This window comes from Dermacentor variabilis, chromosome 2, assembly GCF_050947875.1.
Source record: "Dermacentor variabilis isolate Ectoservices chromosome 2, ASM5094787v1, whole genome shotgun sequence".
In the NCBI taxonomy this organism is placed as follows: domain Eukaryota; kingdom Metazoa; phylum Arthropoda; class Arachnida; order Ixodida; family Ixodidae; genus Dermacentor; species Dermacentor variabilis.
In genome coordinates, this window is record NC_134569.1 from 273,134,409 (window position 1) to 273,159,917 (window position 25,509).

A 25,509-nucleotide genomic window follows, 5' to 3' on the forward strand; every position below is an offset into this window, starting at 1 on the left:
ATGTGCATGCGTGTTTATGTACGTAAAAATGGGACTACATGCATTGGTACCATTTGGCAAATCAAACAATCATGTACACATTAGGCACCCACCATTATCACTCCAAATGTTACAACCCTTGACACACACACCTGTCATGTTCTGGCTGTCACATATATTCGCTCATTTTTCTTCCACTATGTGTTTCACGAACCACCGAGTACACCCACCATTCACCCAGCATGCACACCATTTACCCACCATTTACATTTCACCCAGTACGTACATGCAGTATTCACCCAGCACATCCATCATTCACCCACCATTCCCTCAGTTCACCCAGTATGTACCCACCATCCTCCCAGCACGCCCAGCATTCACCCACCATTTACACAGGTCACCCAGTAGTCATCCCACCATCCACCCACTACACCCACCATTCACCCAGCCCGCCCACCATTGAGACAAGTCACCCAGTATGTATCCCACCAATACATCCCACCATCTACCACTGTATCCACCATCCACCCATTATACCCACGATGGATTCCACCATAACCACCATATTTTCGATCATGCCCAGCACATTTTACATCATGCCCAGCATACAATTCATGATGGGCAATGCTGGGATTTTCAATACGGCGCGAGCGAATACCAACGGCCACATGAGACCACACATGAAATTTAAGTATACCACATGCGTAAATAATCAATACATTCTTTCTCACAAATATGAAAATAGTAAATTAAGACTTCTGGTGGTACATATAATTTCACGACACAACTAGCGAATATCAACGGGCACATGGGGGCACCTATGAAAGTTAAGTATGCCACGCCTGTAACTGATAAAAGCATTCTTTTGCCCAAATACCAAAATAGTAAATTCAGACTTTTTTTTGCGCATACAATTTGACGACTCCACAGGTGAATACGAACTGGCACATGAGGGCATTAATCAAATTTAAAAACACCCCGTGTGTACCTCGTGAATTCATTGTTTTGCCCCAATACAATCATAGTAAATTCAGAGTTTTGACAGCCTATACAGCTTCACGACACCGCAGACGAGTACAGATGGACATATAAAGGAACGCATAAAATTTAAGAATACCACGTCTCTTACTAATGAATTCATCGTTTCGCACCAATACAACAATAATACATTATAATTTTAATGATGCCTATAGATTCACTATATCACAAACCAATACCAACGGGCACATGATGGCACCTATGAAACTTTAGTATACCACGCCTGTAACTGATGAATGCATTCCTTTGAACAAATAAAATATAGTCAATTCACACTTTTGGTGGTACATATAGTTTCACGACACGACAAGCAAATGTCAACAGGCACATGATGGCACCCTCTGAAATCTAAGAATACCACGCCTGTAACTGAAGAATGCATATTTTTGCGGAAATAACAAAACAGTAAATTCAGAGTTTTGATGGCGCATAACGTTTCACAACACCACAAGTGAATACCATCGGACACATGATGGCACCTATGAAATTTAAGTATACCGCATCTTTAACTCATGAATGCCTTTTTTGCACATATATAAAAATAGTAAATTCATACATTCGGTAACACATTTATTTTCATGAAACCACCAGCGAATCAGACGGCCACATGAGGGCACCTGTGAAATTTAAGTACGCCACACCTGTAACTGATAAATGCATTTTTTGCCCAAAGAACATATACCGAATACATACCACATACCACATACCTCAACCGGTACCGAATGAGGACATAATTGCTTCGTTAAACACTGTCACTGAAAACTTGAGGTTCCGGTCGTCACGCCATGTGATGTTGTTTCCATTCACAAGCTACCCTCTAAGGAGATAATATTCCTGACATAATAGCTCGATTTGCAAGGCAAACGGCGAGAGACGCATGGTTGGCAAATAAAAGCAAACTTTGAGAGAGTAAGCTAGGTGTTTACATTCAGGAAAACAATACTCGGCATAATAAGGAACTACTAAGACCGATAAAGGTTACGGCCAAAGAAAAGGGCTATCGCTACGTTTGGCATGTAAATGGCAAGATTCTGGTGCGAAAAATTGATGGAGCCAGAGCCATACATGTCAAGAGCACCGAGGACTTCGATCGACTGTAATGGGCACACACTTTTATTTGCCACATGCAGTGAAAGCTGTCGTGTCACGGATAATACCTATTTCTGTAAAATGCATGCACCTATATGCCAGGTCTGTTAGAAACAAGGTTTCTCCCATAGAAGAGATGTTTACTGAATTTATTTTTCTTATTTTCGGCAATCATATTGAGCGAAACCTGGTACACAGATGACCAAGATGTTTTTAGGCTGGAGCATTACAAAACATTCTCCCTAAACAGAGTCGATATGCGAGGGGGCGGAGTTGCTGTTTTGGTTGAGGAAAATATCGAATGTCAACTTATGGATCGTTATTGCCTGATGACGTCTTGCCTTGAAGTGCTTACGCTGCATGCGGGCAAAACAGTACTTTTTGTCTGTTACCGCCCACCGAGCGGCAACATTACTAAGTTCTTGGAATGTTATGACTCTTTTCTAACGTATAAAACTGAAAATAATTTTGTTCTAATTGGCGATGGAGACTTTAACATCGATATGGGCTGTAATGACCTGTTGACGCGCAAGGGATTTCAGTACTGTTATCACTTCCAATGGTTTCGACAATGTAATCACTGAATCCACAAGAATCACTACTGAGTCCAGTTGCGTGCTAGACCTTCTTACTACAAGCTCGCAACTATGTACGACAAAATCTGGAGTCATTTCGTACCATATCAGCGACCACCTGCCTATATTCCTTTGTGTGAGTGGCAGTAGACTACAGACAAACAATAATGAGGAAATGAACTATCAAACAATAACAGGTACTACACTTTACAGGTTCCGCGAATAGGTTCCAAAGGCTGACTGGTCAATGGAAAGGCGGTTAATTGATGCAAATCACGGCTATAATGTATTTCTTGATCAATTTAAAAAGATATATTTCTCTCATTTTCCTTTAAAGTCTCTCGCCGCAGAAGTCGTAAAATACGGAAGCCATGGGTAACAACGGAATTAGGGCACGAAATGAAAATAAGGGACCAGCTTTACCAACATTTTATTAGTACACGAACGCCTGGTGACCTAGCCATTTAAAAAAAAACACCACAATAGAATGACCAAAATACAGAGATGCGCACGAAAAGAGTACCACCTTTCTTTCCTAAGCGTGGAACATGACAGACATGATTTGCTATGGTCCTGACTGAAAGTGATCCCACACCGCCTTAAGTTTCACACGCCGCCTTCAGAACTACAAGTCAATGGCCAAGAATTATCTGTAAATAATTTAGCTGACGCATTTAACAATTTCTTTTGTAAGTCTGGAACAAGCAGTGGCTTGCCCGACGCCTTCGAATACATGAACACTCCGAACAGTGACTCTATCTTTCTGCAGCCCGCGACAGCTAAGGAAATAATACCTGTGATACAGATCCTAAAAAACAGTACATGTCGTGATACCGATGACCTCCACGTGCGCCCTGTGAAACATGTCGCTGATATCACTGCACTCAATTTTGCTAATATATTTAATGCATGGATAACGACAGCGGTCTTTCCGACGAAAATGCAGATAGCAAAGGTAACTGTAATAAATAAACAAGGCAACCGAAATACTTAGGGCATATATAGGCCGTTGTCTATACTACCTGTGATTTCGAAGGCATTTGAAAAACTTTTGCACTTGTGTTTATACAAATTCATTAACAAGTATGAACTGCTTACTTCACAATAATATGGCTTCACAAAAAATAAATTAATGGAACTGGCGCTTCTTGCACAGAAAGAGTTTTTACTTGAACAGTTTGAAAAAAAGTGTGTGGTACATGGCGTATTTGTTGATTTTTCAAAGGCTTTCGAATCGGTGGATCACAACATATTATTGCAAAATTTACATGAATATGTAGTTCGCTGTAAGGCTTTACAACTAATACGGACGTATTTATCCAAGAGGAAGCAAGTGGTTCAGCTAACTAGTTCCTGTTATGCAGTTAAATCTATCCAAACTGGTGTACCAGAAGATAGCATACTAGGACCTCTACTCTTTGATTTGTACCTTAACGACAGTGTAAACTTAAATCCTGGTGTAAGGTTTATTATTTATGCAGGTGATGCTACTATGTTCTTCTCAGGAAAAAATATCTCTGAAATGATACTTGCATGTAACAATACCTTGACAGCGCTGGGAAAATGGGCATTATCGAACTCTATGCGTATAAATGAACAGAAAACGAAGGCAGCCGTTTTCCGACCAATTAAAAAATCATTCCGCCACACCAACGCATAGTGCTGAACTTCCGCAACATAGATATTGTAGAGAGTTTCAAATGTCTGGTCGTAATTTTTTCTTGTCATATGTCTTGGGATGATCATATAAACTTTCTAACGACAAAGATAGCCTCAATCATCGGTCTGATAGGCTGATTAAAACATCAGCTATCAACACGAACTAAATTGCTCCTTTATAATTCCCTTATATATTCTCACATCACCTACTGTCAACTAGTAAGGGGAACCTCAGCGCCCTGTAGCCTGCAACGCATGTATCCTTTGCAAAAGAAATACGTTCGTCACGTTTTTAATTCACCGTGCACGTCCAACACGGCTAATCGTTTTCACAATTCCAGAACAATTAGTATACACAACTTATATAAGTACCGACTGAGCGTGAAGTTCAAAACAGAAATAAGACATAACCTCAATAGTTTACAACTTCTTGCAAAGTTACAAAACAAACTACCACACTACCTAACTAGATATGCAGAAATCAAGTTAGTAAACACTCCTCGTCTTACTACCAGACAACAGCATTTATCCTACACGTTACCCTCTCTTTTGAATGCCTACAAATTAGATAGCTTTGATTTATTTTCCAGTTCTTACCATAATCTTCGACTTACGTATAGTGATTGAATTTGCATACTTCCTGCAGGGACTTCATGTTATTCCGTGGTTTGTATTTTCATTAGAATGTGTTTCTTTTCGATCATTGCACTGTATGTATATTTGACTCGGTAGCAGCAGCCGCTGCTGCTGCTGCGTTGTTTTGTTTTCGTAGTTTTGATGCGTTGCTGTACTTGCCAAAATAAACATACCAGGAGTTGTGGGCTCGTCAAGCTGCCTGCGAGCAGCTTCTTTCCCTCCGCCCTCCCATCTAACATGCATAATGACAAATAAACATTATTATTAAATACAGAAACAATAACTTCAGAATTTTTGCGGCGCATATAGTTTCACCACACCACAGGCGAATACGAATGGGGAAATGAGGGCAGTAATAAAATTAATACCACGTCTTTACCTGATGAATTCATCGCTTTGCACAAATACTTCATCTTTATCATCATCAGCCTGTTCTATGTCCACTGCAGTACGAAGGCCTCTCCCTGCGATGACCAATTACCACTGCTCAGCGCAGACCGATAGCAATTAGCGACCGCCAATTTCCTGATTTCATCTCTCCACCTAGTCTTTTGTCGTCCTCGATTGCGTTTTCCTTCTCTTGGTACCCATTCTCAACCATATTGGTCCAACGGATATCTAACGGGCGCATTAAATGACCAGCCCAGCTACATTGATGCTATTTAGAATATCGTCTATACCCGTTTGCTCTCCAAGCCGCTCTCATTTTGCCTCTTAAGGTTACGCCTACCAATCTTTGTTCCATCGCTCTTTGCGTGGTCGTTAACTTGTTCTCAAGCTTCTTTGTCAGTCTCCAAGTCACTGCCCCATATGTCAGCACTGGTAAAATGCATTGCTTGTACACCTTCCTTTCAATGTTAATGGTAAGCTTCCAGTCAGGTGCTGGCGATGTCTGCCGTATACGATCCAACCCATATTTATTCTTCTGTAAAATTCCTTCTCATGATCAGCGTTCTCTGTGATTAATTCACCTAGGTAAACGTACTCCTTCATAGACTCCAGTGGCTGACTTCCAATCCTCAAAACTTGTTCCTTTGCCCGGCTATTTATCATTCTTTTTGTTTCTTTATTGAAATTAAAATAAAAGGAAGAGACGTAGTCACCTTATAATGGTGATGGCTACTCCTTTTTTTATAGCGGAAACGTTATTAGAAATATGTAGGAAAATGAAAGGAAATCACTTCATACGGTCACAAATCCACAGCAGAGTTCTACACGCCCATGAACATAACTATATAAAAGTCAAATGCAAGTTGCACCACAATGAGTTCGTCAACAAAGTCACAAACACACACAGATGGCCGTGATGTAGGCTTTGCTGAGCATATAAATAGATGAGCAATTACACAGCGTTAAAATAATTAACGCACAAAAATATGTATAACATGTAATATACAAGCACTAATAATTACAAATAATAGAACGTTATAGTGACATCGTGTGATTATTCAGTGCAATACCTAGTATTTGCTGAGGGTGCCTGTGTCTCCAAAAAATATTCAAGTGCGTTCAATGCTTTTCGCTGTGCTGTTTTGGATGGCCTTGGGCGCAGCAATTTTGCGAGTGAGAAAGGCCGGTCAGGATCAATGGAGTGAAGCTCTTGTTCTAGCTGCCGTCTATGGATTTCGTATATTTCGTATATTTTGCATTCGAGGAGTAAATCGCGAACATCCTCATGGACCTGGCCACAGGAGCAAGCCGAGGAAGGAGCCCGTTTGATGCGATGTCAGAAATGTTTGGTATATGCTGTTCCAAGGCGCAGTCGATAAATTAGTATCTCGGTGCTTTTAGAAAGTTGTACATCCAGCTGGTTGAGGGTCTGCTTCGTAAAGGTCTGATTCCTTAGTGTTTTCCTGAAACCATCTTGACATACACAAGTCTTTCTTTAATACTCTCAATATCCGTTTTGTGTCCATAGGTGATAAAGGGACGAGTTGAATTTTTAATTTTTTTATTTATTGATACTGCTATCCCCGCCGGCATTTTAGGAGGGTGGGATACAATACATGAGAGAAAATACAACATAATGGCAAACAAAATATATGTGCATGCCTAGGTCACAGTAATGAACGAACAAAAAAATTAAGCAAAGCATTTATCAAATGTGCGAATGAAACAGAGGAACACTCAATGCATATATCATATAGAAGGTCACTATAAAATAACCAATTATGTTTCATCCATCAAGAAGGGATGCGAAAGCTGACAAAGAGTCTGCTTGAACGATACAGACGCTGAGGTTATTCCAGTCTGCGACTGTTCGTGGAAAAAATGAATACTTGAAAGAGTCATTTGAGAACGAAAAGGTGTTATTGTTAGTTCATGTCTTTGGCGTGTTGAATAACCGGAAGAAAATGTAATCCATTCGCTAATGTCGACGTTAAAGTGCCCGTTAACTAATAGATATAAAAATTTTAGTCGTGATGAGCGGTTTCTGTCGGATAACGGGGTTAGGTTAGCGCGATCTTGTAGTTCAGTCACTGAGCTGTGTCGAAAGTTGTTTTAAATGAACTGTACGGCTTTTTTTGGACATTCTCTAGTTTCAGAATATTACCTTTTGTATAGGGGTCCCATATTATAACAGCATAGTCTAAATATGGGAGGACAATGGATGTGTATGCTAATCTTCTTACTGCAGGGGTAGCCAAAGCTAACGTTTTTCTTAAAAAGAATAACTTTCTATAAGCATTCGCTGTAACGTTGTGAATATGTTTGTTCCACCTAAGATTGTTTGAAATGCATAGCCCAAGATATTTGTATTCAGACACATCAGACAAAAGCACATAGTTAAAATTATACGGAAACGATAAGGGCCTTTTCTTTCGAGTGATCCGCATGAAAACGGTCTTGTCGAAGTTTATACACATCTGCCACCGCTTACACCAAGAAGCAACACGCTGAATATCATTGTTTAACAATGCCTGAACAGATTGATCATTAACCTCCGTATATAGAACACAGTCGTCCGCGTACCGTTTTAATTTGACAGCGATGTCTTCTATCATGTCGTTTATATACATAAGAAAAAGCAGTGGCCCTAGGACCGAGCCCTGCGGGACACCTGATTTCACTGGTAACTGGTTAGATTGATGGCCTTTGAATGCAGCAAACTGGTGGCGATTGTTCAAATATGCTCAAATCCAATTGACAAGCTGAGAGCTTCTAAGCAGACTATTTAATTTAAAGAACAATTTACTGTGTGATACCTTGTCAAAAGCTTTCGAGAAGTCCAGAAAAATTGCATCAATTTGTTTTACGTTATTTACAGACACGGCGAAATCATAGATGGCAGCAACTAGCTGCGTACAAGTTGAGTACCCTTTCCGAAATCCATGCTGGCATTTTGTTAAGATGTTATGTGTATCTAAGCAATCCACGATATGTTTATGTATTATGTGCTCTAATAATTTGCAAGTGTTAGAGGTTAAAGAGATCGGACAGTAATTCTTTATAGACTGTTTGGCGCCGTGTTTACGAAGTGGTATTACTCGGGCTGTCCTCCAGTCATTCGGGAGTTGACCTTCTTCTAAGGAACGTAAAAACGCAATGTACAAGTATTTCGAAGCCCATTCGGCATAACATTTTTTAGGAAAGGTTGCGTATATCATCTGGGCCTGAAGTTTTCTTTTCATCAAGTTTTAAAAGCATGTGGAATATACCCTGTTCGCTTATTGATACATCATCAATAGGGGGCAGAAAATTCTCAGACATAGGTAAGACACCATCATCACAAGTAAAAACGGAGTGGAAATGCTCATTAAATAAGTTAGAAATTTTTTCTCCTTCATTCAAGTGGATACCATCAACTTCAAATACATCGCATTGGTAATGTTTCGGTGACAATTCCCGCCAAAATGTATCTGGAGACGCTGTGATGAATTTAGGCAATGATTCTTCATAGTAACATTGTTTCTCAGTAGATAGTTGGATTCGAACTTTAGATGAAAGAGAGATAAATTTCCGCCGTTGATCTGGTGAAGCACTACTTGATTTTTTCATTTTATTTTTTAACCTCTTGAGCTGCTTTTTCAATCTCAGCGTCTCCCGGGAAATCCAGGGATTCTTTTTTTCTTTTCTTAGGAATAGTTGGTACATATCTTTTAATGCATTCATTAACAATACTCTTAAAGCGTCCCTATTGTTGCTGCACGTCTACAATATTCTCTGAAAAAAATCTAAGTCAAACGAAAGCGTATCTATAATCGAGACATCACCATCTTGGGAGAAATTGCGGAATCGGACAGCGCTAGAGCTGTCTTTCCCATTCATAATATTTATTGTTAGCAACGCAGCCTCGTGATCCGATATACCGGGAAATACATCACACTTAGTATGACTACTGACGCTTACAAAAAAGAGGTCCAGGATTGTTTCAGAATTACCCTGTATTCTAGTACATGTATCCACTAACTGTAATAAATTAAAAGAAAAGGCAATGTCCAGCATGGCCTCCCCTAAGCTGTCGTTATTACTTTTGACCGACATCGTTTCCCTATCAATGCTTGGTAAACTAGTATCTCCCGATAGAATAATGCGGTCAGCGAGTTTCACATGCTCGCTCATGTATAGCTTCAAAGAATCCAAAACGTCAACGTCTGTACAGAACAGCTATGACATATCGAATATTTTCATTGTAGGCCTTGCGAAAAATGCATTAAACACCTAATAAATCAGGCATTTTTTAGAGCTTAATGTTATCCTTGAAAAGGATGGCTACACCTCCGCCCCTGCTACCTCTGTCTTTTCTGAATGCTCTATACCCAAGTGGAATGAACTCGCTATCATAAATTTCTTCATTTAAGCATGCCTCCGTCAAGACAATGATATCTGGGTTATATGACGAAAGAATTCCCTCTAACTCTGTACGCTTGTTCATAATGCTCCTACAATTTACGTTATGTATTCCTAAAGAGCCACGCTTGCGCTTAGTCTGTCAATTTTGAGGACCTGATTTATTCAGCTTAAAGCGGCATCTTTTTTCAGCAGCCCAACCAAAGTCCCGTTGATGCTCAATTTATCGTAATGCAGCTTTACTTTCATGTTTTTCTGCCTTTCTTCCTTAGAACTCTCCCTTAAAAGCATCCGTGTGTCACGTACTCGCTTAGAAAATATCTGCATCTTTATGGGCCCATTTGCCAATGAGTCCACTAGTTCGTTGCGTGCTGTACTAGCATGACCCGGGACCCACTGTAATATCACTTCATGTTTCCTTTCATTAGCCTCAGTTAAACTGTTCAGTACTGCGTATGGTATTCATGGGTGTAGTTGACTGTCACCAATATTTTCAAGACATGCACAAGCCGATAAGAAGTCCGTGCAAATTACCCACTTTCTTGGTGTCTCACATCTTTCGATGAATTAAGTGACTTGGAGAATTCCCACTAATTTCGCTATTGTTGGTAACGACGTGAGTCAAGTCGACAAGCGTACTCTACCTCTAAGGATGGTATAACATAAGCTGCAGTCGCACTTTCTTTGATTACAGAATCGTCCGTGTAGACATGAGTAGGTTCCTGGTACTTGTCAAATAGGTGATGTAACGCTTATTGTTTTGCTGCTAATGTTTAAACGTCACTTTTATTTTTAAGCCTTTCAATTGACGTTTCTATTTTCAGCGCTTGCAGAAGCAATCGTGTGTAGCAGCGGTCTGAGGGCCGAAAAAGTGATCGTGGGAGTCGCGATTGATGCTCTTGAAACAAGGCGTGTATCTGTGCGCCCGGACGGTTCTCTATCAGGGGGAGAGGAAGTTGTGCAGAATGCTGAGTAGAAATTTTGAAGAGATGTCGACATGTTTCAAGGCGGAGAATCACCGTCATATGTGGTTCCCGCACTTCTGCAATAGTGAGGTGACTGGACGTAGCTTGCGGGACTCCAAGGCGCACTTGTAAACTCCAAGCCTGCAATAGCTGTACCCGATGGAGGGATGTCGCAGATAATTTGTGCAATATTGGGGCTGAGTAAGCAATTCTTTGACGCACAAGTGCTGCGTGGACGTGAAGCAGGGATGCAGTTGTTCCACCCCACTTCGTGGCTGCGATTCGGCGGAGCACACTTATAGCACAACTAATTTGGTGCTCCAGGGTGGTCAAATGAGTCCATCGAATATGGTCGTCTAAAATCACTTCGAGAAAACGATGTTTCTGAACCAGCTAGATCTCATTGCCATATGGTAAAAGGCCAATATTTCTTACCTTTTTTCTTGTAAAAGGCAGAACCGCTGATTTGACATAAGATATCTTCATGCCCCGTTCTCCTAAATAATCGCCTATTGCGTTCAAAGTTTCCTGCGGCCGATGCTTGGCAACGTCTAGAGACTTGTTCGATGTCCATATGCAAATGTCATCAGCATACATAGATATGTTTGTCTGTTGGAAGCACTGCTGGTAAACCTGATATTGCTGCATTGCAGAGAAGTGGGCTTAATAGACTTCCTTGCGAAATTACTTTGTTTATGATGTATATGTCGCTTTGGCCGTCATTTCTATTTATATCTATCTTTCTGTCTTTCAAGAAGTTTGCGATCCATTTGAGGACTCGGCCATGCACTCCGAGAGTTGAGAGTCCAAGCAGGACGGGAAGGTGACTGACTGAGTCAAAGGCCTTAATATCAATAAAGACAGCAACAGCAATGTTCCCACAACAAATATTGCGGTCAACAAAGGTTACCAAGTCAAAGATGCAGTCCATTGTACATCTGCGTTTTCTGAAGCCAGCCATTTGATCTGGAAGACAAATGCTGGATTCTATCAGCTATTTCAGCCTAATGTCGATGATATTTTCTATCACGTTTGAAACACAGCTCGTTAAACGAACCGGGCGGAATGAGTCAAGAGACAACGGGGTTTAGCCAGGTTTTATTTATGGGACTGCGTTAGCGATTCTTCAACTCATAGGTACATGTTGCATATTAATCTTCAACCCCACTCTTACACTCTCTCTGTTAAGGTCTTTAATCATTTGTTGTAACTCGTCTGCACTGTTGCTGAATAGACCAGTCATCGGCAAACCGACGGTTGCTGAGATATTCGCCGTCGATATTTACTCCTAAGCCTTCCCAGTTTAATAGCTTGAATACTCTTTCCAAGCACGCAGTGAATAGCATTGGAAAGATGCTCTCTCCCATTCTCACCCCTTTCTTTACACGTATCTTCCTGCTTTTCTTGTAGAGAATTATGGTAGCAGCAGAACCTCTGTAGATATTTTCCATGATATTTACGTAAGCATTCCGAACTCCTTGATTACGTAATGCCTCTATGACTGTTGGTATCCGTAATCTATGGAAGCCATATAGAGAGGCCTATTGTACTCTGCTGATTTCTCGATAACCTGATTGATGACATGGATGTGATACATTGTAGAGTAACCATTCCTGAAGCCAGCCTGTTCCCTTGCTTGACTAAAGTCCAGTGTTGGCCCTATTCTATTACAGATTATTTTAGAAAATATTTTGTATAATACTGGGAGTAAGCTAATGGGCTTATAAATTTGAAGTTCTTTAACGTGTCCCTTTTTGTTCATTATTATAATGTTTGCATTTTTCCAGTTTTCTGGGGCTCTTGCAGTCGATAGACACTTCGTATAAATAGCCGCCAGTTTTTGAAGCATTGTGTCTCCTTCACCTTTGAGTAAATCAACTGTTATTCCATATTCTCGTGCCGCTATTCCTCGTTTCACGTCTTGCAAGGCCCTTCTGACCTCATCACTAGGTATAGGATGATTGTCTGTATCCTGTTCATTATTGTTTCTAATTGAGGTATCCTGACTCTTCTGGGTACTGTACAGGTCAGTAAAGAATCCTTCCGCTGATTTTACGATATCTTCGAGATTGCTGATGATAATACCCTGCTTATCTTTCAGTGCATATATCTCGGTTGGGCCTGTGCCAAGTTTCTTTCCCACCGATTTCAGGCTCCGTCCATTTTTTACGGCTTCTTGAGTCTTTCTCACGTTATAATTTCGAATATCCCTTATTTTCACCTTGTCGATCAGTTTTGACTATTCCGTGAATTCTATGCTATCTCTTAAGTAGGACACTTTCATCTTTTGTCGTTTCTTTATTGGGTCCTTTGTTACTGGGGAAAGCTTGCCTGCTGGTTGCCTTGGTGCCTTGCCTTCAACTTCAATTGCGGCATCTGAAGCCAACCTAGGTACGGTTTTATTCATTAGCTCTATGTCATCATCATCTCTCGGTTCTAAGGCTGCATATTTGTTTACAAGTACCAGGCTGAATTTGTCAGCCCTTACTGCCTCTAAGTTGACCTGTTTCTTCTTTACAAATTTAGCTCTTTGTCTCTTCAAATTGAGGTGAATCCTAGCCCTCACTTACGTAGGATCACAGCACTTTACCCTACCTATCACTTCTACATCCTGCTCTATGCTGGGATCACCAGAAAGTCTGTAGTCAATTTCATTTCTTGGTCCATCATTAGCGCTCTTCCTAGTCCACTTTCAGTTCCTACGCTTCATAAAAAAGGTGTTCATTACGAGAAGCTTATTCCTTTCTGCGAATTCTACCAGCATTCCTCCTCTAGTTCCTAGAATAGGTGCCGTAGTTGCCAATTGCTTGTTCACCAGCCTGCTTTTCCCCCACTTTTGCATTGAAGTAGCCCATTACTACAGTATATTGAGGTTGCACTTTTCTCATCGCTAATTCAACATCTTCATAAAACTGATATACTTCCTCATCATCGTGGCTGGACGTTGGCGCATAGGCTTGTACTACCTTTAATGTATACCTCTTATTAAGTAGGATTATGACTCCAGCTACCCTCTCATTAATGCGTAGAATTCGTCGATGTTGCCTGCTATGTCCTGATGGATTAGGAATCCTACGCCGAATTGCTTCTTATCTAGTAGACCTCTATAGCAGAGGACATGTCCGCTATTCAGCAGTGTATATGCCTCACCAGTTCTAATATCACTAAGGCCGATGATATTCCAAACGATTTCTGAGAATTCATAAAAGAGTTCTGCTAGGCTAGCATCACTCGAGAGGGTTCGGGTGTTAGATGTTGCAAGGGTCAGTTTCCATTGGCGGCCTGCCCCAGTTCAGAAATTCTTAGAACTCTCTGCTGCGTTACAGGTCTGAGCGCCGCCTTGGTTAGGTGCTCCTTAGCTGCTGCGGACTGAGGGCTATTGGGTTATTGAGTTAGCCATATGGAAGGGGAGGCCGAATACTGCACCAGGGAGGCCAATTCCTGATGTGGTGAGGGAGTGTCTTGTTGAAGCTTTGTGGGCCTTCCAAATTTGGTTGTACCTGATTTGTATAGCCATACTCGCTCTCGCCACCTTTTGCCAGTTACAGGCGTCACTCCAAGCCTGCAGAAGTTTGCACTGGAGGAATTGAATTTCAGGCTCACCATCATAAAAAAAAACTTATAGGGGAATTCGAACTCCCGGCTACGGCAACCGAGCATTCACCATAGCTCAGTCAGATAATCGCTCACGCGGGGAGGCTACCTTGTCGCCGAGAAGTACGGTCCGGCCTCGCTGTTCCGGAGTCGCACGTGCGCACGTGAGACGGCGCAGTATTGCTCAATGGCTCCAACATCGTAGTTTCGAAGTCACGTGTACGTATGCGGCTAGATATACGCTACATTTTCGGCGAACTTGAACAATGCTTAAATGTAGTCTAGAAAAAAAGAGAAAACGGGAAGAATTAAAAACTTTCAGTGCTTACCGGGAATTCACTAGTAGCGTGTTCAGGGTGGTACACCAAACAACTCACAGTCTCGGCTGCCTGTGTCACACATTGGAGAAGTTATTCTTAACGAGGTGGAACTGATACTGAGTCACCACCCTAGACTGAGGCACGAAATAAGGGAAGGATGCCTAGACAGAGACCTTCGCTCAAAGGGCAAATTCTCAGAGTGGGGAGACGGGCTGCTACAATAGTGCTGAGCCGCTCGTAAGAAAGGCTTCCTTGGAAGACGACCTTTCTCTATGGTTGGAAAGCGCCTATACGTCGGCTCCTTCAAGCTACAGCACATGTGTCTGCGGTCGGTTAGACATTGTTTGTACCTGTTACCGCCGCACTTTAAAAACTTGTAATTTAGCAGTTGCGAATGCGCGATCGTGATCTTCATGAGTACAAACGAAAACCCCGTGAAACTAATATAAGTGCGAATGTAGAGGAAATAGATGGGTGCGAACTACGACCTTTTTCACATGATGAAGATCTGAATTGTGAGTTTTGCTACTGTCGTCGCTACATCATTTTTCTGATGATGTGCGTGATACTGTAAACTTTCTCATCATATTTTCTGGTCCTTTCGCACGACAATTATTTTTTTTTCTCTGCGGTAGAGAGCCCCTATTACTATTCGTGTTTCGAATAATAATAACGTGCACGATGCGTTCTCTCTGATAACAGAAAGGGGAATCTCAGGAGGTACAATCGGCAGCGCGCCTCGGAAGTTATTGCAGCTCATTCTGTAAATGTTACATGCCTAAAAACTTCTGTGATTTGTCCGCGATAGAAGTGTTTTCCTGATCGTGTTGAATAACTCACTACAGCACGATTTCTAAATGGTATCGGCCTCGTTGTTCCGGAGTCGCACGTGTGCAGGTGACACGGCGTAGCATTGCTCGACATTCCAACATCGTGGTTTCGGATTCACCCATGAACGCGGCGAGAAATACGATACATTTTCGGTGAACTTGGACAATACTTACATGTAGTGTAAAAACAAAAGAAAATGAGAATAAATAAAAGCTTTCAGTGCTTAGCGGAAATTCGCTAGTAGCGTGTTGTAGGCGGTACACAAATACAAAAATTCTAAATGCAGGCTTTCGATAGCCCATACAGTTTCAGGACACCACAGGTGGTTACCGATGAGCACGTGAAGGAACCAATAACATATATGTATACCACGTCTGTTACTGATGAATTCGTCGTTTTGCACCAATACAACAATACCAAATTCAGAATTTTTATGGCGCATATATATTCACAACACCTCAAGCGAATACTACAGGCACATACGGCACCCTCTGCAATTTAAGAATATCTAATCTGTAACTGATTAATCCATTATTTTGCAGAAAAATATGATTTTTGATGACGCATATAGTTTCACGACACCAAAAGCGTATATCAAAGGGCACATGAGGGCACCAAGACATTTCAGTATTCGACATCTGTAACTGATGAATACACTATGTCAAATACAAAAATAGTAAATTAAGCGTTTTGATGGCGCATGTAGTTTCACGACACCACAAGGAATAGGAACGGGCACTTGAGGGCAGTAATCAAAGTTATAAATACCACGTCTGTACCAGATTAATTCATCGTTTTGTAACAATGCAATAATAGTAAATTCAGGCTATTTATAGCCCATACAGTTTCACGACACAAGAGGCGACTACCCATGGGCATATGAAGAAACCCATAAAATTTAGGAATACCACGTCTCTTACTGATGAATTCATCGTTTCACGCCAATCTAACAATAATAAATTCCGGCTTTTAATGGTGCATATAGATTCACGAAACCACAGGCGAACACCAACGGGCACATGAGGGCACCTATGAAATTTAGGTATACCACGCCTGTAGGTGATGAAGGCATTCTTTTTCAAAAATGAAAAATATTGTAAATCCAGACTTTTGATGGCACGCATAGTTTCGCAACACCACAAGCGAATACCAACGGGCTCATCAGGACACCTATAAAATTTAAGCAAATAACGTCTCTAATTGATGAATGCATTCTTTTGCACAAAGATACTAAATTCATACTTTTTGTGGCGCATATTCTTTCAAGACACCACAGACGCATTCGTATGCGCACATGAGGGTAATAATAAAATTGAAAAATACCACGTCTGTACCTGATGAATTCATCGTTTTGCGCCAATATTTATAAATTAACAGTTCTGATGGCCCATACAGTTTCACAACACCACAGACGAGTACTTGTAGGCACTTGACGGAACCAATAAAATTTGAGAATACCATCACTGTTACTGAACTCATCGTTTTGCACTCATACAACAATAGTAAATTCAGACTTTTGAGTGCATATATATATTCATGAGACCACAAGCGAATACGAACATGCATAGGCTCATCTATGAAATTTGAAAATACCATGCCTGTAACTCGTCAACATATTCTTTGGATCAAATATAAAAATTGTAAATTGAGAGTATTGATGGCTCATAGATTTTCATGAAACCACAAGCGAATGCCAATGGGCGAACGAACGCACGTACGAAATTTAAGTTTGCCACGCCCGTAACTGATAAATGCATTCTAGTGCCCAAATAAAAAAAATAGTCAATTCCGAATTTTTATGGCACACATAATTTCACGTCACCGTAGTCGAATACCAATTGGAACAAGGGGGCAAAATCAAATTTAAATATACCCTTTCTTTACCCGACGAATTCCTCGTTTTGCACCAAAACAACAATAACAAAGACAAACTTTTGATGGCGCATACATTTTCATTATTTGCACCATCTGCAAGTCATGCCAACGTGCCGTCGAAGAAAGTGCACAAAAGCAGGTAGAGCGTTTGGAGGCGGCGGGTCATCCCAAACGTATAATCGTCTTCGTCGCTGAAGGTTTGCATCGCAGAAAGAACATTATATCACGCATGAACGACGAGCAGAGAGCGGAAGAGAAAAGGAAAATGGAAGAAAGAAAGGAAGACAGAAAAATTAGCCGTGATACCTTACCTGCATAAGGTGTCTCACAATCTAAGGATGGTAGGGCAACGATCTGGCGTACAAGTGGTTTTCACGGCGCCGAAAAAGCTGTTGGATGTCTGAAAAGAGAGCTTCCCTACTCGAACGTGTAAGTCTGAATGCACAATTAAACACAGAGTGGCTCAAGTGCCTTTCAGGAGCGGAGTGGTGTGCAAAATTCCACTCCCGTGTGTAAGCTACTAAATTGGACAAACGGGCAGATGTTTGAATGTGCGTCTCCAAGAGCACAGTAATAAAGTGTGGCAATATATCCACAGACGGTCATCTGGCGGCCCGTCGTAAAAAGTGTGTTGCACAACCACCTTGCCATCCCTTGCTCGATAAGACGGTCATTTCTACCGGCACCGCAAAGACCAGACAAGAGAAATCTAGGAAGCATCTGAGATTGCACGGGCAGGTGGTCTATGCGTCAGCAGGGCGTCAGTGGCATTATCAACTACAGAGCATCAATTCGTGGAATGCCGGCATGTGGCGTTTCGGTTAAGCTTTTATGTCCTTCTTTCCCTTAGCAGAATCAGTTGCGTATATACGCTTCTCTTCCGCACAAAACGCTATGTTCAATGTTAGCGCTTGTCCTGTCTAGCCTTGAGTGATTGTAAAACGGCTATGGTTTAAATAACTAAACATTTTTGGGCATTCGTGTCGCGATCGCAGCACTTGTTGCATGTGATGTTTGGTCGGCGGCGCTACTCAACTATTCCACGCCGTTTCTGTAAAACATTGCCGTATACCTTCGTTTCTTGGAATAACGAAACGGTTTGGGAGACTTGTGGACTGCTGTTTACTTACACGTTGTCGGGTGCTTGCTGGTATGATTGTGAGGTCAAGCTTTCCCCTCTCAGCTGCCTCAGCCGTACAGGCATCTTATTAAACTTTTGCTGGTTCGCACGCTGTCATATTTTTGTTAATGGGGAACGTTTGTCTCTGTTGAATGTTAGTTAAATTTCTGTTACACGACTTCGCTAGTTACGCGAGTCGCTTAACCTTCGTCTGCTGTTTGAGTTTCCTTTGCGTAACCACGCCATCGTGAGAGCAACCGTAAAACAACGTAAGGTTGGCTTAACTAAGCCTTTGTAAGTCCTTGCATCATGATCCGAGCATTTTCTGCACGTGATGGTTTAACGACCAAGTTGCTGAATTCTCACATTACTTCTAGGCCGGTATATTGTTCGCGCCAAAGAATTCCATTCACTTGCGCTTCTGGAGATAACAAAACTTTGGACGATTGTGAATGTATTGCTTATTTACACATGCTCGGGTGCATGCTGGTATAATGGCGAGGTCAAGCTTACGTCTCAGCTGTCTGTAACGATCGAAACGTTTACGCTAATTAGACTATTGATCCTTCGCAGGTTGTCCACCGTATCTTTTGTAATGGAGTCCCGGCCAAGGCGCCCGCATTTCGACCTCGTCGAAATGCGAAAATGCCTGTGTACATCGATATATATCCACGTTAAGAGCCCTAGATGGACCAAACTGTTCCAGTGTCCCTCACTATGGTGTGTCTCATAATCTTATCGCGTTTATAGCACGTAAAGCATGAGGAATCAACCTTTATTTTGGAAACAGTATTCCGGGGTAAGCCCCGGTTCTACTCTCGGTGGGAGGTCTCCTCATTCCAGGAACCTTCAAGCCTTCGCTGCCTCCTTGGCCCTGGCGACCAGGCATCATTGTTGTTGCAGGTCCTCGTAGACGAGCTTGGCCTCTCACGTTTCTATGAGGTCTTCGCTTTGCCTGGCGTTGCAACAGTCTCTCGGCGAAGGGAATGCGTCTTTGTCTAGATGCCAAGGACATTCGATGATCAGGTGCGCTAAGGTGTCCGGTATGCCGCACATTGGGCAGTGGTATCCTTGTAGCGTTGGGTACAGTCTATGCACGATGATTCCGTGGATGTAAGAATTACTTTGCAGTCTTCCGGGTGTAGTGCTTTCTTCTTTGTTGAGCTTTGGGTGAGGTGGTGGGTACACACCCTGCGTTCCAGCCTGTGATGTTGAAGGATCCCTGAGTACGTGATGGGTACGGCCTCTGCCTCCGCTGACGCAGACCGGGCGTCTCGAGCGTAGAAAGGGTTGGCCAGGCAGGTGTGGCTTCGGGCCGCGGCTTGTGCCGCTTCGTTCCCCTCCAGCCCCTCGTGCCCAGGAACCCATGTCACGTAGGTGTAGGGGATCGAAGTACTGCGGTGCTTCAATATCTTCAGTGCTTCTGTCGAGACGCGACCCTTAGCGTAGATCCTGACGGCTGCTTGAGAATAGGAGAATGACAGCTGCATCCATGCACGTGGTAGTTGCTAGGGCAATCGCCGTCTCTTCTGCAGTCTCGGGGTTTTGTGCATGGACTGTGGCAGACTCTAGCTCTCTGCCCTGAGGATCTACGACGCTCAGGGCGTAAGCGTTTCTTTGCGGGTATTTGGCTGCGTCGGTGTATCTGGCGTCCGGATCTTACCTGTGTCTTCGCGGTAGAGCATCCACTCGGGCTTGTCTTCTTTCCTTGTGGTACGTGGGGTGCATGTTGCGTGGAATTGGGGCTATGCACAGGGATTCGTGGATATTTGAAGGAATTCTTTCTTTTCGGTCCGTGGTGGCTATAAAGGTTTCACCGTAGCTCAGCCGTTGCAGCACTGATCTTCCGGTGGGCGTGAGCTTGAATAGTTCTAATTGTCTGTCTTTGTGAGCTTCAGCTAGTTTTTCCAAGGTGTTGTGTACGCCCATCTTGAGAAGTCTCGTAGTCGAAGCCATAGATGGTAGGCCCAGGGCGATTTTGATGGCTTTCCGTATTTGAATATTAATTTTTTCTACCTCTACATTCTTCAGCGCGAGGTAGGGCGTGCCGTACGTTATTCAACTGGTGAGGAGTGCTTGCATCATGCGTAGCGTGTCTTGTTCTTTAAGTCCGCTTCAATGGCTTGCAACTCTCCTGACGAGACGCGTGAGCTGTGATAGCGTTCGCTGTAGTTGCGGGAGGGTGGCCGCCCCGGACACGTCTTTGTGTATGTGTAGCCCCAGAACTCGTAGGGTTTCCACTTTTGGAATGGGCGTTCCATTGAGGGTGGCGTTAGGATCGGGTTCATTGTAGCCGGGTGGTCTGCCTCTCGTTCTTGACTTGAGGACGAGGTGTTCGAACTTCTCCGGAGCACAGCGGAGGCTGCATCTCTGCAAGTAGCTCTCGATGGTATCTACTGCTTCCTGTAGGCATGTTTCTTGTGTTCCACTGTTTGAGGCCCTTGTCCATAACGCGATATCGCCTGCATAGAAAGCGTGTCTTACTTCTGGTATCGCGTCGAGGAGGCTGGGTAGATTGATCATTGCGACGTTGAAGAGCAACGGCGATGTGACCGAGCCCTGTGGGGTGCCTTTGCTCGGTAGTCGGAAGCTGTCGCTGCGCAGGTTGTATATTCCAACTGTGGCCGTGCGGCCCGTGAGGAAATTCTTGACATAGTCGTACGTCCGAAAACTGCAGCCCAGGTCTTCGAGGTTGCAGAGGATAGCTTCGTGACTGACGTTGTCGAAAGCTCCCTTTACGTCGATGGCTAAAATCGATTATTTGCTTCTGGAACTCAGGTGGTCAATGAGGTCTTCCTTGAGTAGAAGGAAGACATCCTGCGTTGACAGGTTCTGCCTGCAACCGAACATAGTGTTTGGGAAATATCCGTTGTCTTCGAGGTACAAGGTTAGCCGGTTGTGAATAATATGCTCGAAAAGCTTCCCTATGCACGAGGTAAGAGAAATAGGGCGCAAATTCTCGATGCTGAGCTGTTTATTTGGTTTGGGGATCATATTAATCTCCGAGTGCTTCCACGCAGCCGGTAGCTTTCCTTTCTCCAAGCATGCATCGAAGTACTGGAGCAGGGCTGTGGTAGCCTGCTGCGGAAGGTTCCGAAGATGCTTGTTCATGATCCGATCTTTGCCCGGGCTGGTGTTTCTGCTGAGCGTCGATAGTGCTGCAGAGAGTTCAGCATGCGTGAAGGTTTGGTCAAGGTCGGGGTTTGGTTTCCCACCGTAAACTTTGTCATGTGCCCTCGTATTAACGGGTGGGTCGCCGGACAGCTTCTTCTGAATTTCTCGGAGGAGGTTCTCTTCCGATCCGGCGTGGTTGTGCACAAGCCTACAGAGGTTATGTCGCTGCTGCGTCTTCGTAGGGCCGTTGTCGAGAAGGGCGCGCCGGAGATGCCACGTCCTCTTTGTGCTCAGGGTTCCCTGAAGTTTGTGGCATAATGCGTGCCAGTTCTGTCTTCCTAATCTCTCCGCGTATGCCTGTGCTTTCTCGGTGAGGAGGGCAATTTGCTTCTTTAATTTCGTGTTTAACTTCTGTCTCTTCCAACTCTTGAGCAGAGCTCTTCTGGCTTCCCAGAGGTGGAGGAGGTGCGTGTCGACTGCTTGCACTACTTCATTCAGCTGTATTGTTTTCGTGTGACGTTCTGCCGTGTAGAGGACTTTCCTCAGCCAGTCATCCATGTTATCGATGGTGGTCTCCACATTTAGCATGTCTCTGAATGACTTCCACTCCGTTACTCGGGTCGTTCCAAGCCTAGTGGGCTTGCGAGTGTGAGCCACGGCTAGTTGGAGGATTTGGTGATCGCTGCCCAGAGTTTCTGGGAGTCGACTTCATTCTGCCGAGGGCACGTTTAGCGTGAAGGTCAGATCCGGGTTTGTGTCTCTGGAGACACTATTACCTATCCTCGTTGTTTGGAGTGGGTCATTCCATATGTTGAGTCTGTGCTATTGTGCAGTGTCGTGCACTCGGGCTCTTTTCTTCGTGGTGTTCTGGTGTCCCCAGGCCATGTGTGGGGTGTTGAAGTCCCCTACTATAACGAGTTGATGACCATCAGTGGGCTTCTTAATTCCTTGGACAAGGTTGTCGAAGTCTGAAAGGGGGTCCCTGGGAGGGCTGTACACACTGACTACAAATACGCTCTTGAGCGATTTCCTCTCCGGTATGATTTCGATTAAGATGCGTTCGATTGGTGTATTGACGGGTTCCAATTCCTGTACAGTGACATTCCGGATAGCCGTGTGTTTTGTTTGTACGGGGGCGTTGTACCCTTGTAGCCGGACGTTTTGTGTATTTCTTTCTTGCAGCGCTATGAGGTCGGGTGGGTCTTGTTTGACAAATTCTTGTAAGGTAGCATGCCGTCGTCGATAGGAACGACAGTTCCATTGCTATATGCGGATAGTCGAGAACGCATTTGTAGTCCTGTGATTAGGGACCGCCATCTTCGGTTGTTTCTGTTCCCTGCCGGCGCTCGCGCGTAGGTGAAACTGAACGAGAGGCACTTCGGCCGCTTGCTCGCGGCCGGTTTCTGTCGGGCTGAATGTCATTTAGTGACGTGTTGAGGTGCTGTTTTGTTAGATACGTCTTCTTGATGTGGGCTATGAACTTGTTTTGTTGCGCTGCAAGTCCATCCACCTTGGTGTCTAGCACAGTGACCTTATTGGCTATACTTGCGACGAAATTCGTTATTGCTGGCTAGACGATTTTCTCAATTGTGTCGTGCGTACTTTTCATGAGAGTTTCTTGGAGGATTTGGAATCTTGCGTGAACTACGGATTGCACATCTGCGTCGGGAAGTGAGGGTCGCGGCTGTGCAATGTTCTCTTGGACATTCGCACATCTCTGTTGCAGTTTATCAATGATATCTTTTTGCTCCTCGCACTTTTGTAGAAGCCTGTTTATGTTGTCTTGCTGTATCTGTTGACATTGGATTAGCTGGTCGATGAGGGCCTGTTGGCTTTGTAGTTGACTGTTTTGATTGTGTAACGTGTTTTGTTGAATTCGCACCTTATTTTCGAGAGACTGAAGGGCCGCAGATTCGGCAGACACGAATATGGAGCTGCTCGTTGTTCTCGATCCACTGGATCCGCTTACCACATCCGCGTAGCTCACGCGTTTGGGCGAGCGCGAACGTGATAGGGAAGGCGATCGGAGTATAGATCTAGATCTACTTCGTTTGGGGGTGCTGCCATCACTGCCCCTCAAGCTGGTGGTTGAGCTTCCTAAATATGGGAATTGTTCGCCACGGGAGCTCCAGCGACTGTCTCTCAATTTGAGCCTGTCGATGTGTTGCTGTCGTATGTTGAATGGCGGCGGGTTGGGTTTCAGTCTTTTCTTGCAATCTTTGCTTGCGATTTCGTGCCCTTCTCCACATAACTTGCATGCGGGTTTGCACTCGTGGTAGGGTAGTTGATCGGTTTTGCCACATTTAGAGCAGAAGGCTGGCAACAGTCTTCGGCAGACATCGTGGCGGTGTCCCGTGTTTCCACAGGTTCTGCAGTATTGCACAGACTTGCGGTAGGGTCGGCATCGAAAGTCGCGACTCTGGAAGCGGACGTAATGAGGAACGTTTGTCTCTGTTGACTGTTATTGAAATTCCTGTTAGGTGATTTACCGTGTCGCTTAAGCATCGTCCACTGTTTCAGTTTTCTTTGCTTAACCGCGATTGCAAGAGTAAGCGTAAAACCGTGGAAGGGACGAATAACGGAACTATTGTAGGCATTTGTATTTCACTGGCAGTACCTCTCACACAGGACGGCATACCAACCATGCTGCTTCAGTTTTCTTTGCTTTCGAATTTTCTATCATATAGGTCAGCGTATGGGCTGACATGTGTGAACAACGCTTTGGACAGGATTACGAGACTATTGCATCCCTATATTTTCACTGTATCCTTACTGAAGCTGTATGTGGACATTCGTTTCATTTTTGTTATTATTGCGATAGAAATCGTAGGGAAACTCCTGACGAAATTCCGCTGATGCGAGCGTGCGCCACGATGGGTTTTGCATTCGTGAGCGGCTGTTCCTGCGTAGCTGTAGTGTCAACGGCGGCGTAAACTTGGCTACGGAAATGCATTGTGGCTGGAAGCAGCAAGAAGCGATCGCTTGTCGCTGATCCTTCGCTTTATCACGCCAGCGTTCCTACAGCCGTCAGTAAGATGTGTTCATGTTTGGCTTTGCGATGACGCCATGTTTGTTAATTTACCAGGGAAGCGAAGGCTTGCTGTAATATACACTGGCGATGACACGTGCAGCTGCTTAATTTTAGCTGTTTGGTAATTTGCTGTCGCAGTGACTGCATCGCTTTTACGGTGAAACTGCGACATCTTTTACGGTTATCCGCTCTTTTGACAAAGCTATGCTGACGCAGACACTACGAGTATTCTTTTTACCGCTGCGCAGAGTCGAAATTATTACTTCTTTTCTGGTGACTGCAGCTCAGCAAGTTTGTACAAAGCCACAAGGAAGCAAACTTGCTGTCCGAACCAGCAGATTGCTGTTAAAAGGTTGTTGACACGCACATGGTGGATAGTAATTTTCGTACATATTTCAAATTTTTTTTTTGCATACTATGCAGCCATGTTGTGTTCTTGCAATCAGTCTGGTGTCACTTTAGGTCGCCGTCATTCTTCGTTGATGACCGGCACAAGAACAAGCCCACAGAAATCTGCTAACTTTCTTAGTACCTCTGATCTTAACAGGGAATTTCTGTGTTTACGACAAGTAGACCTGATCCTCCACGATGAAAAGTAAATTGTGTAGCGTACCCGTGATCTCTTCTGTTCTGCATCTGCAACTATGGATGAAAGGCTACACGCAGCGTGTGGTAACTTTCTTATGGGCTGACGTACCCGTAAACTCTGGGTTAGGTTCTGCCTCTGTTACTGTAGAAGCAAGTCCACAGAAATGACCCACGAAATGTCTTAGTACATGTGATCTGCAATGTAATTGTTCGCGACCACTGAAGCCAGCCTGCAGCAAGCCTTAGTAAAATGTTTAGTCGCCAAGATGCATGTGATCTTTTCAGGAGTATTTGTATCTGCTGC

The 25,509-nt window shown here is 43.6% G+C and overlaps 1 protein-coding gene across 1 annotated transcript in view; it reads left to right on the forward strand.

Moving 5' to 3' along the window:
- Nucleotides 1–25,509, forward strand: part of LOC142571273 (monocarboxylate transporter 13-like) — a 682,600-nt gene that overhangs the window by 409,413 nt on the left and 247,678 nt on the right. The window contains exons 7-8 of the mRNA XM_075679507.1: nucleotides 19,443–19,468; nucleotides 25,041–25,044. Of these exons, the coding sequence (XP_075535622.1) occupies nucleotides 19,443–19,468; nucleotides 25,041–25,044 (30 nt within the window). The remainder of the gene's footprint in view (nucleotides 1–19,442; nucleotides 19,469–25,040; nucleotides 25,045–25,509) is intronic.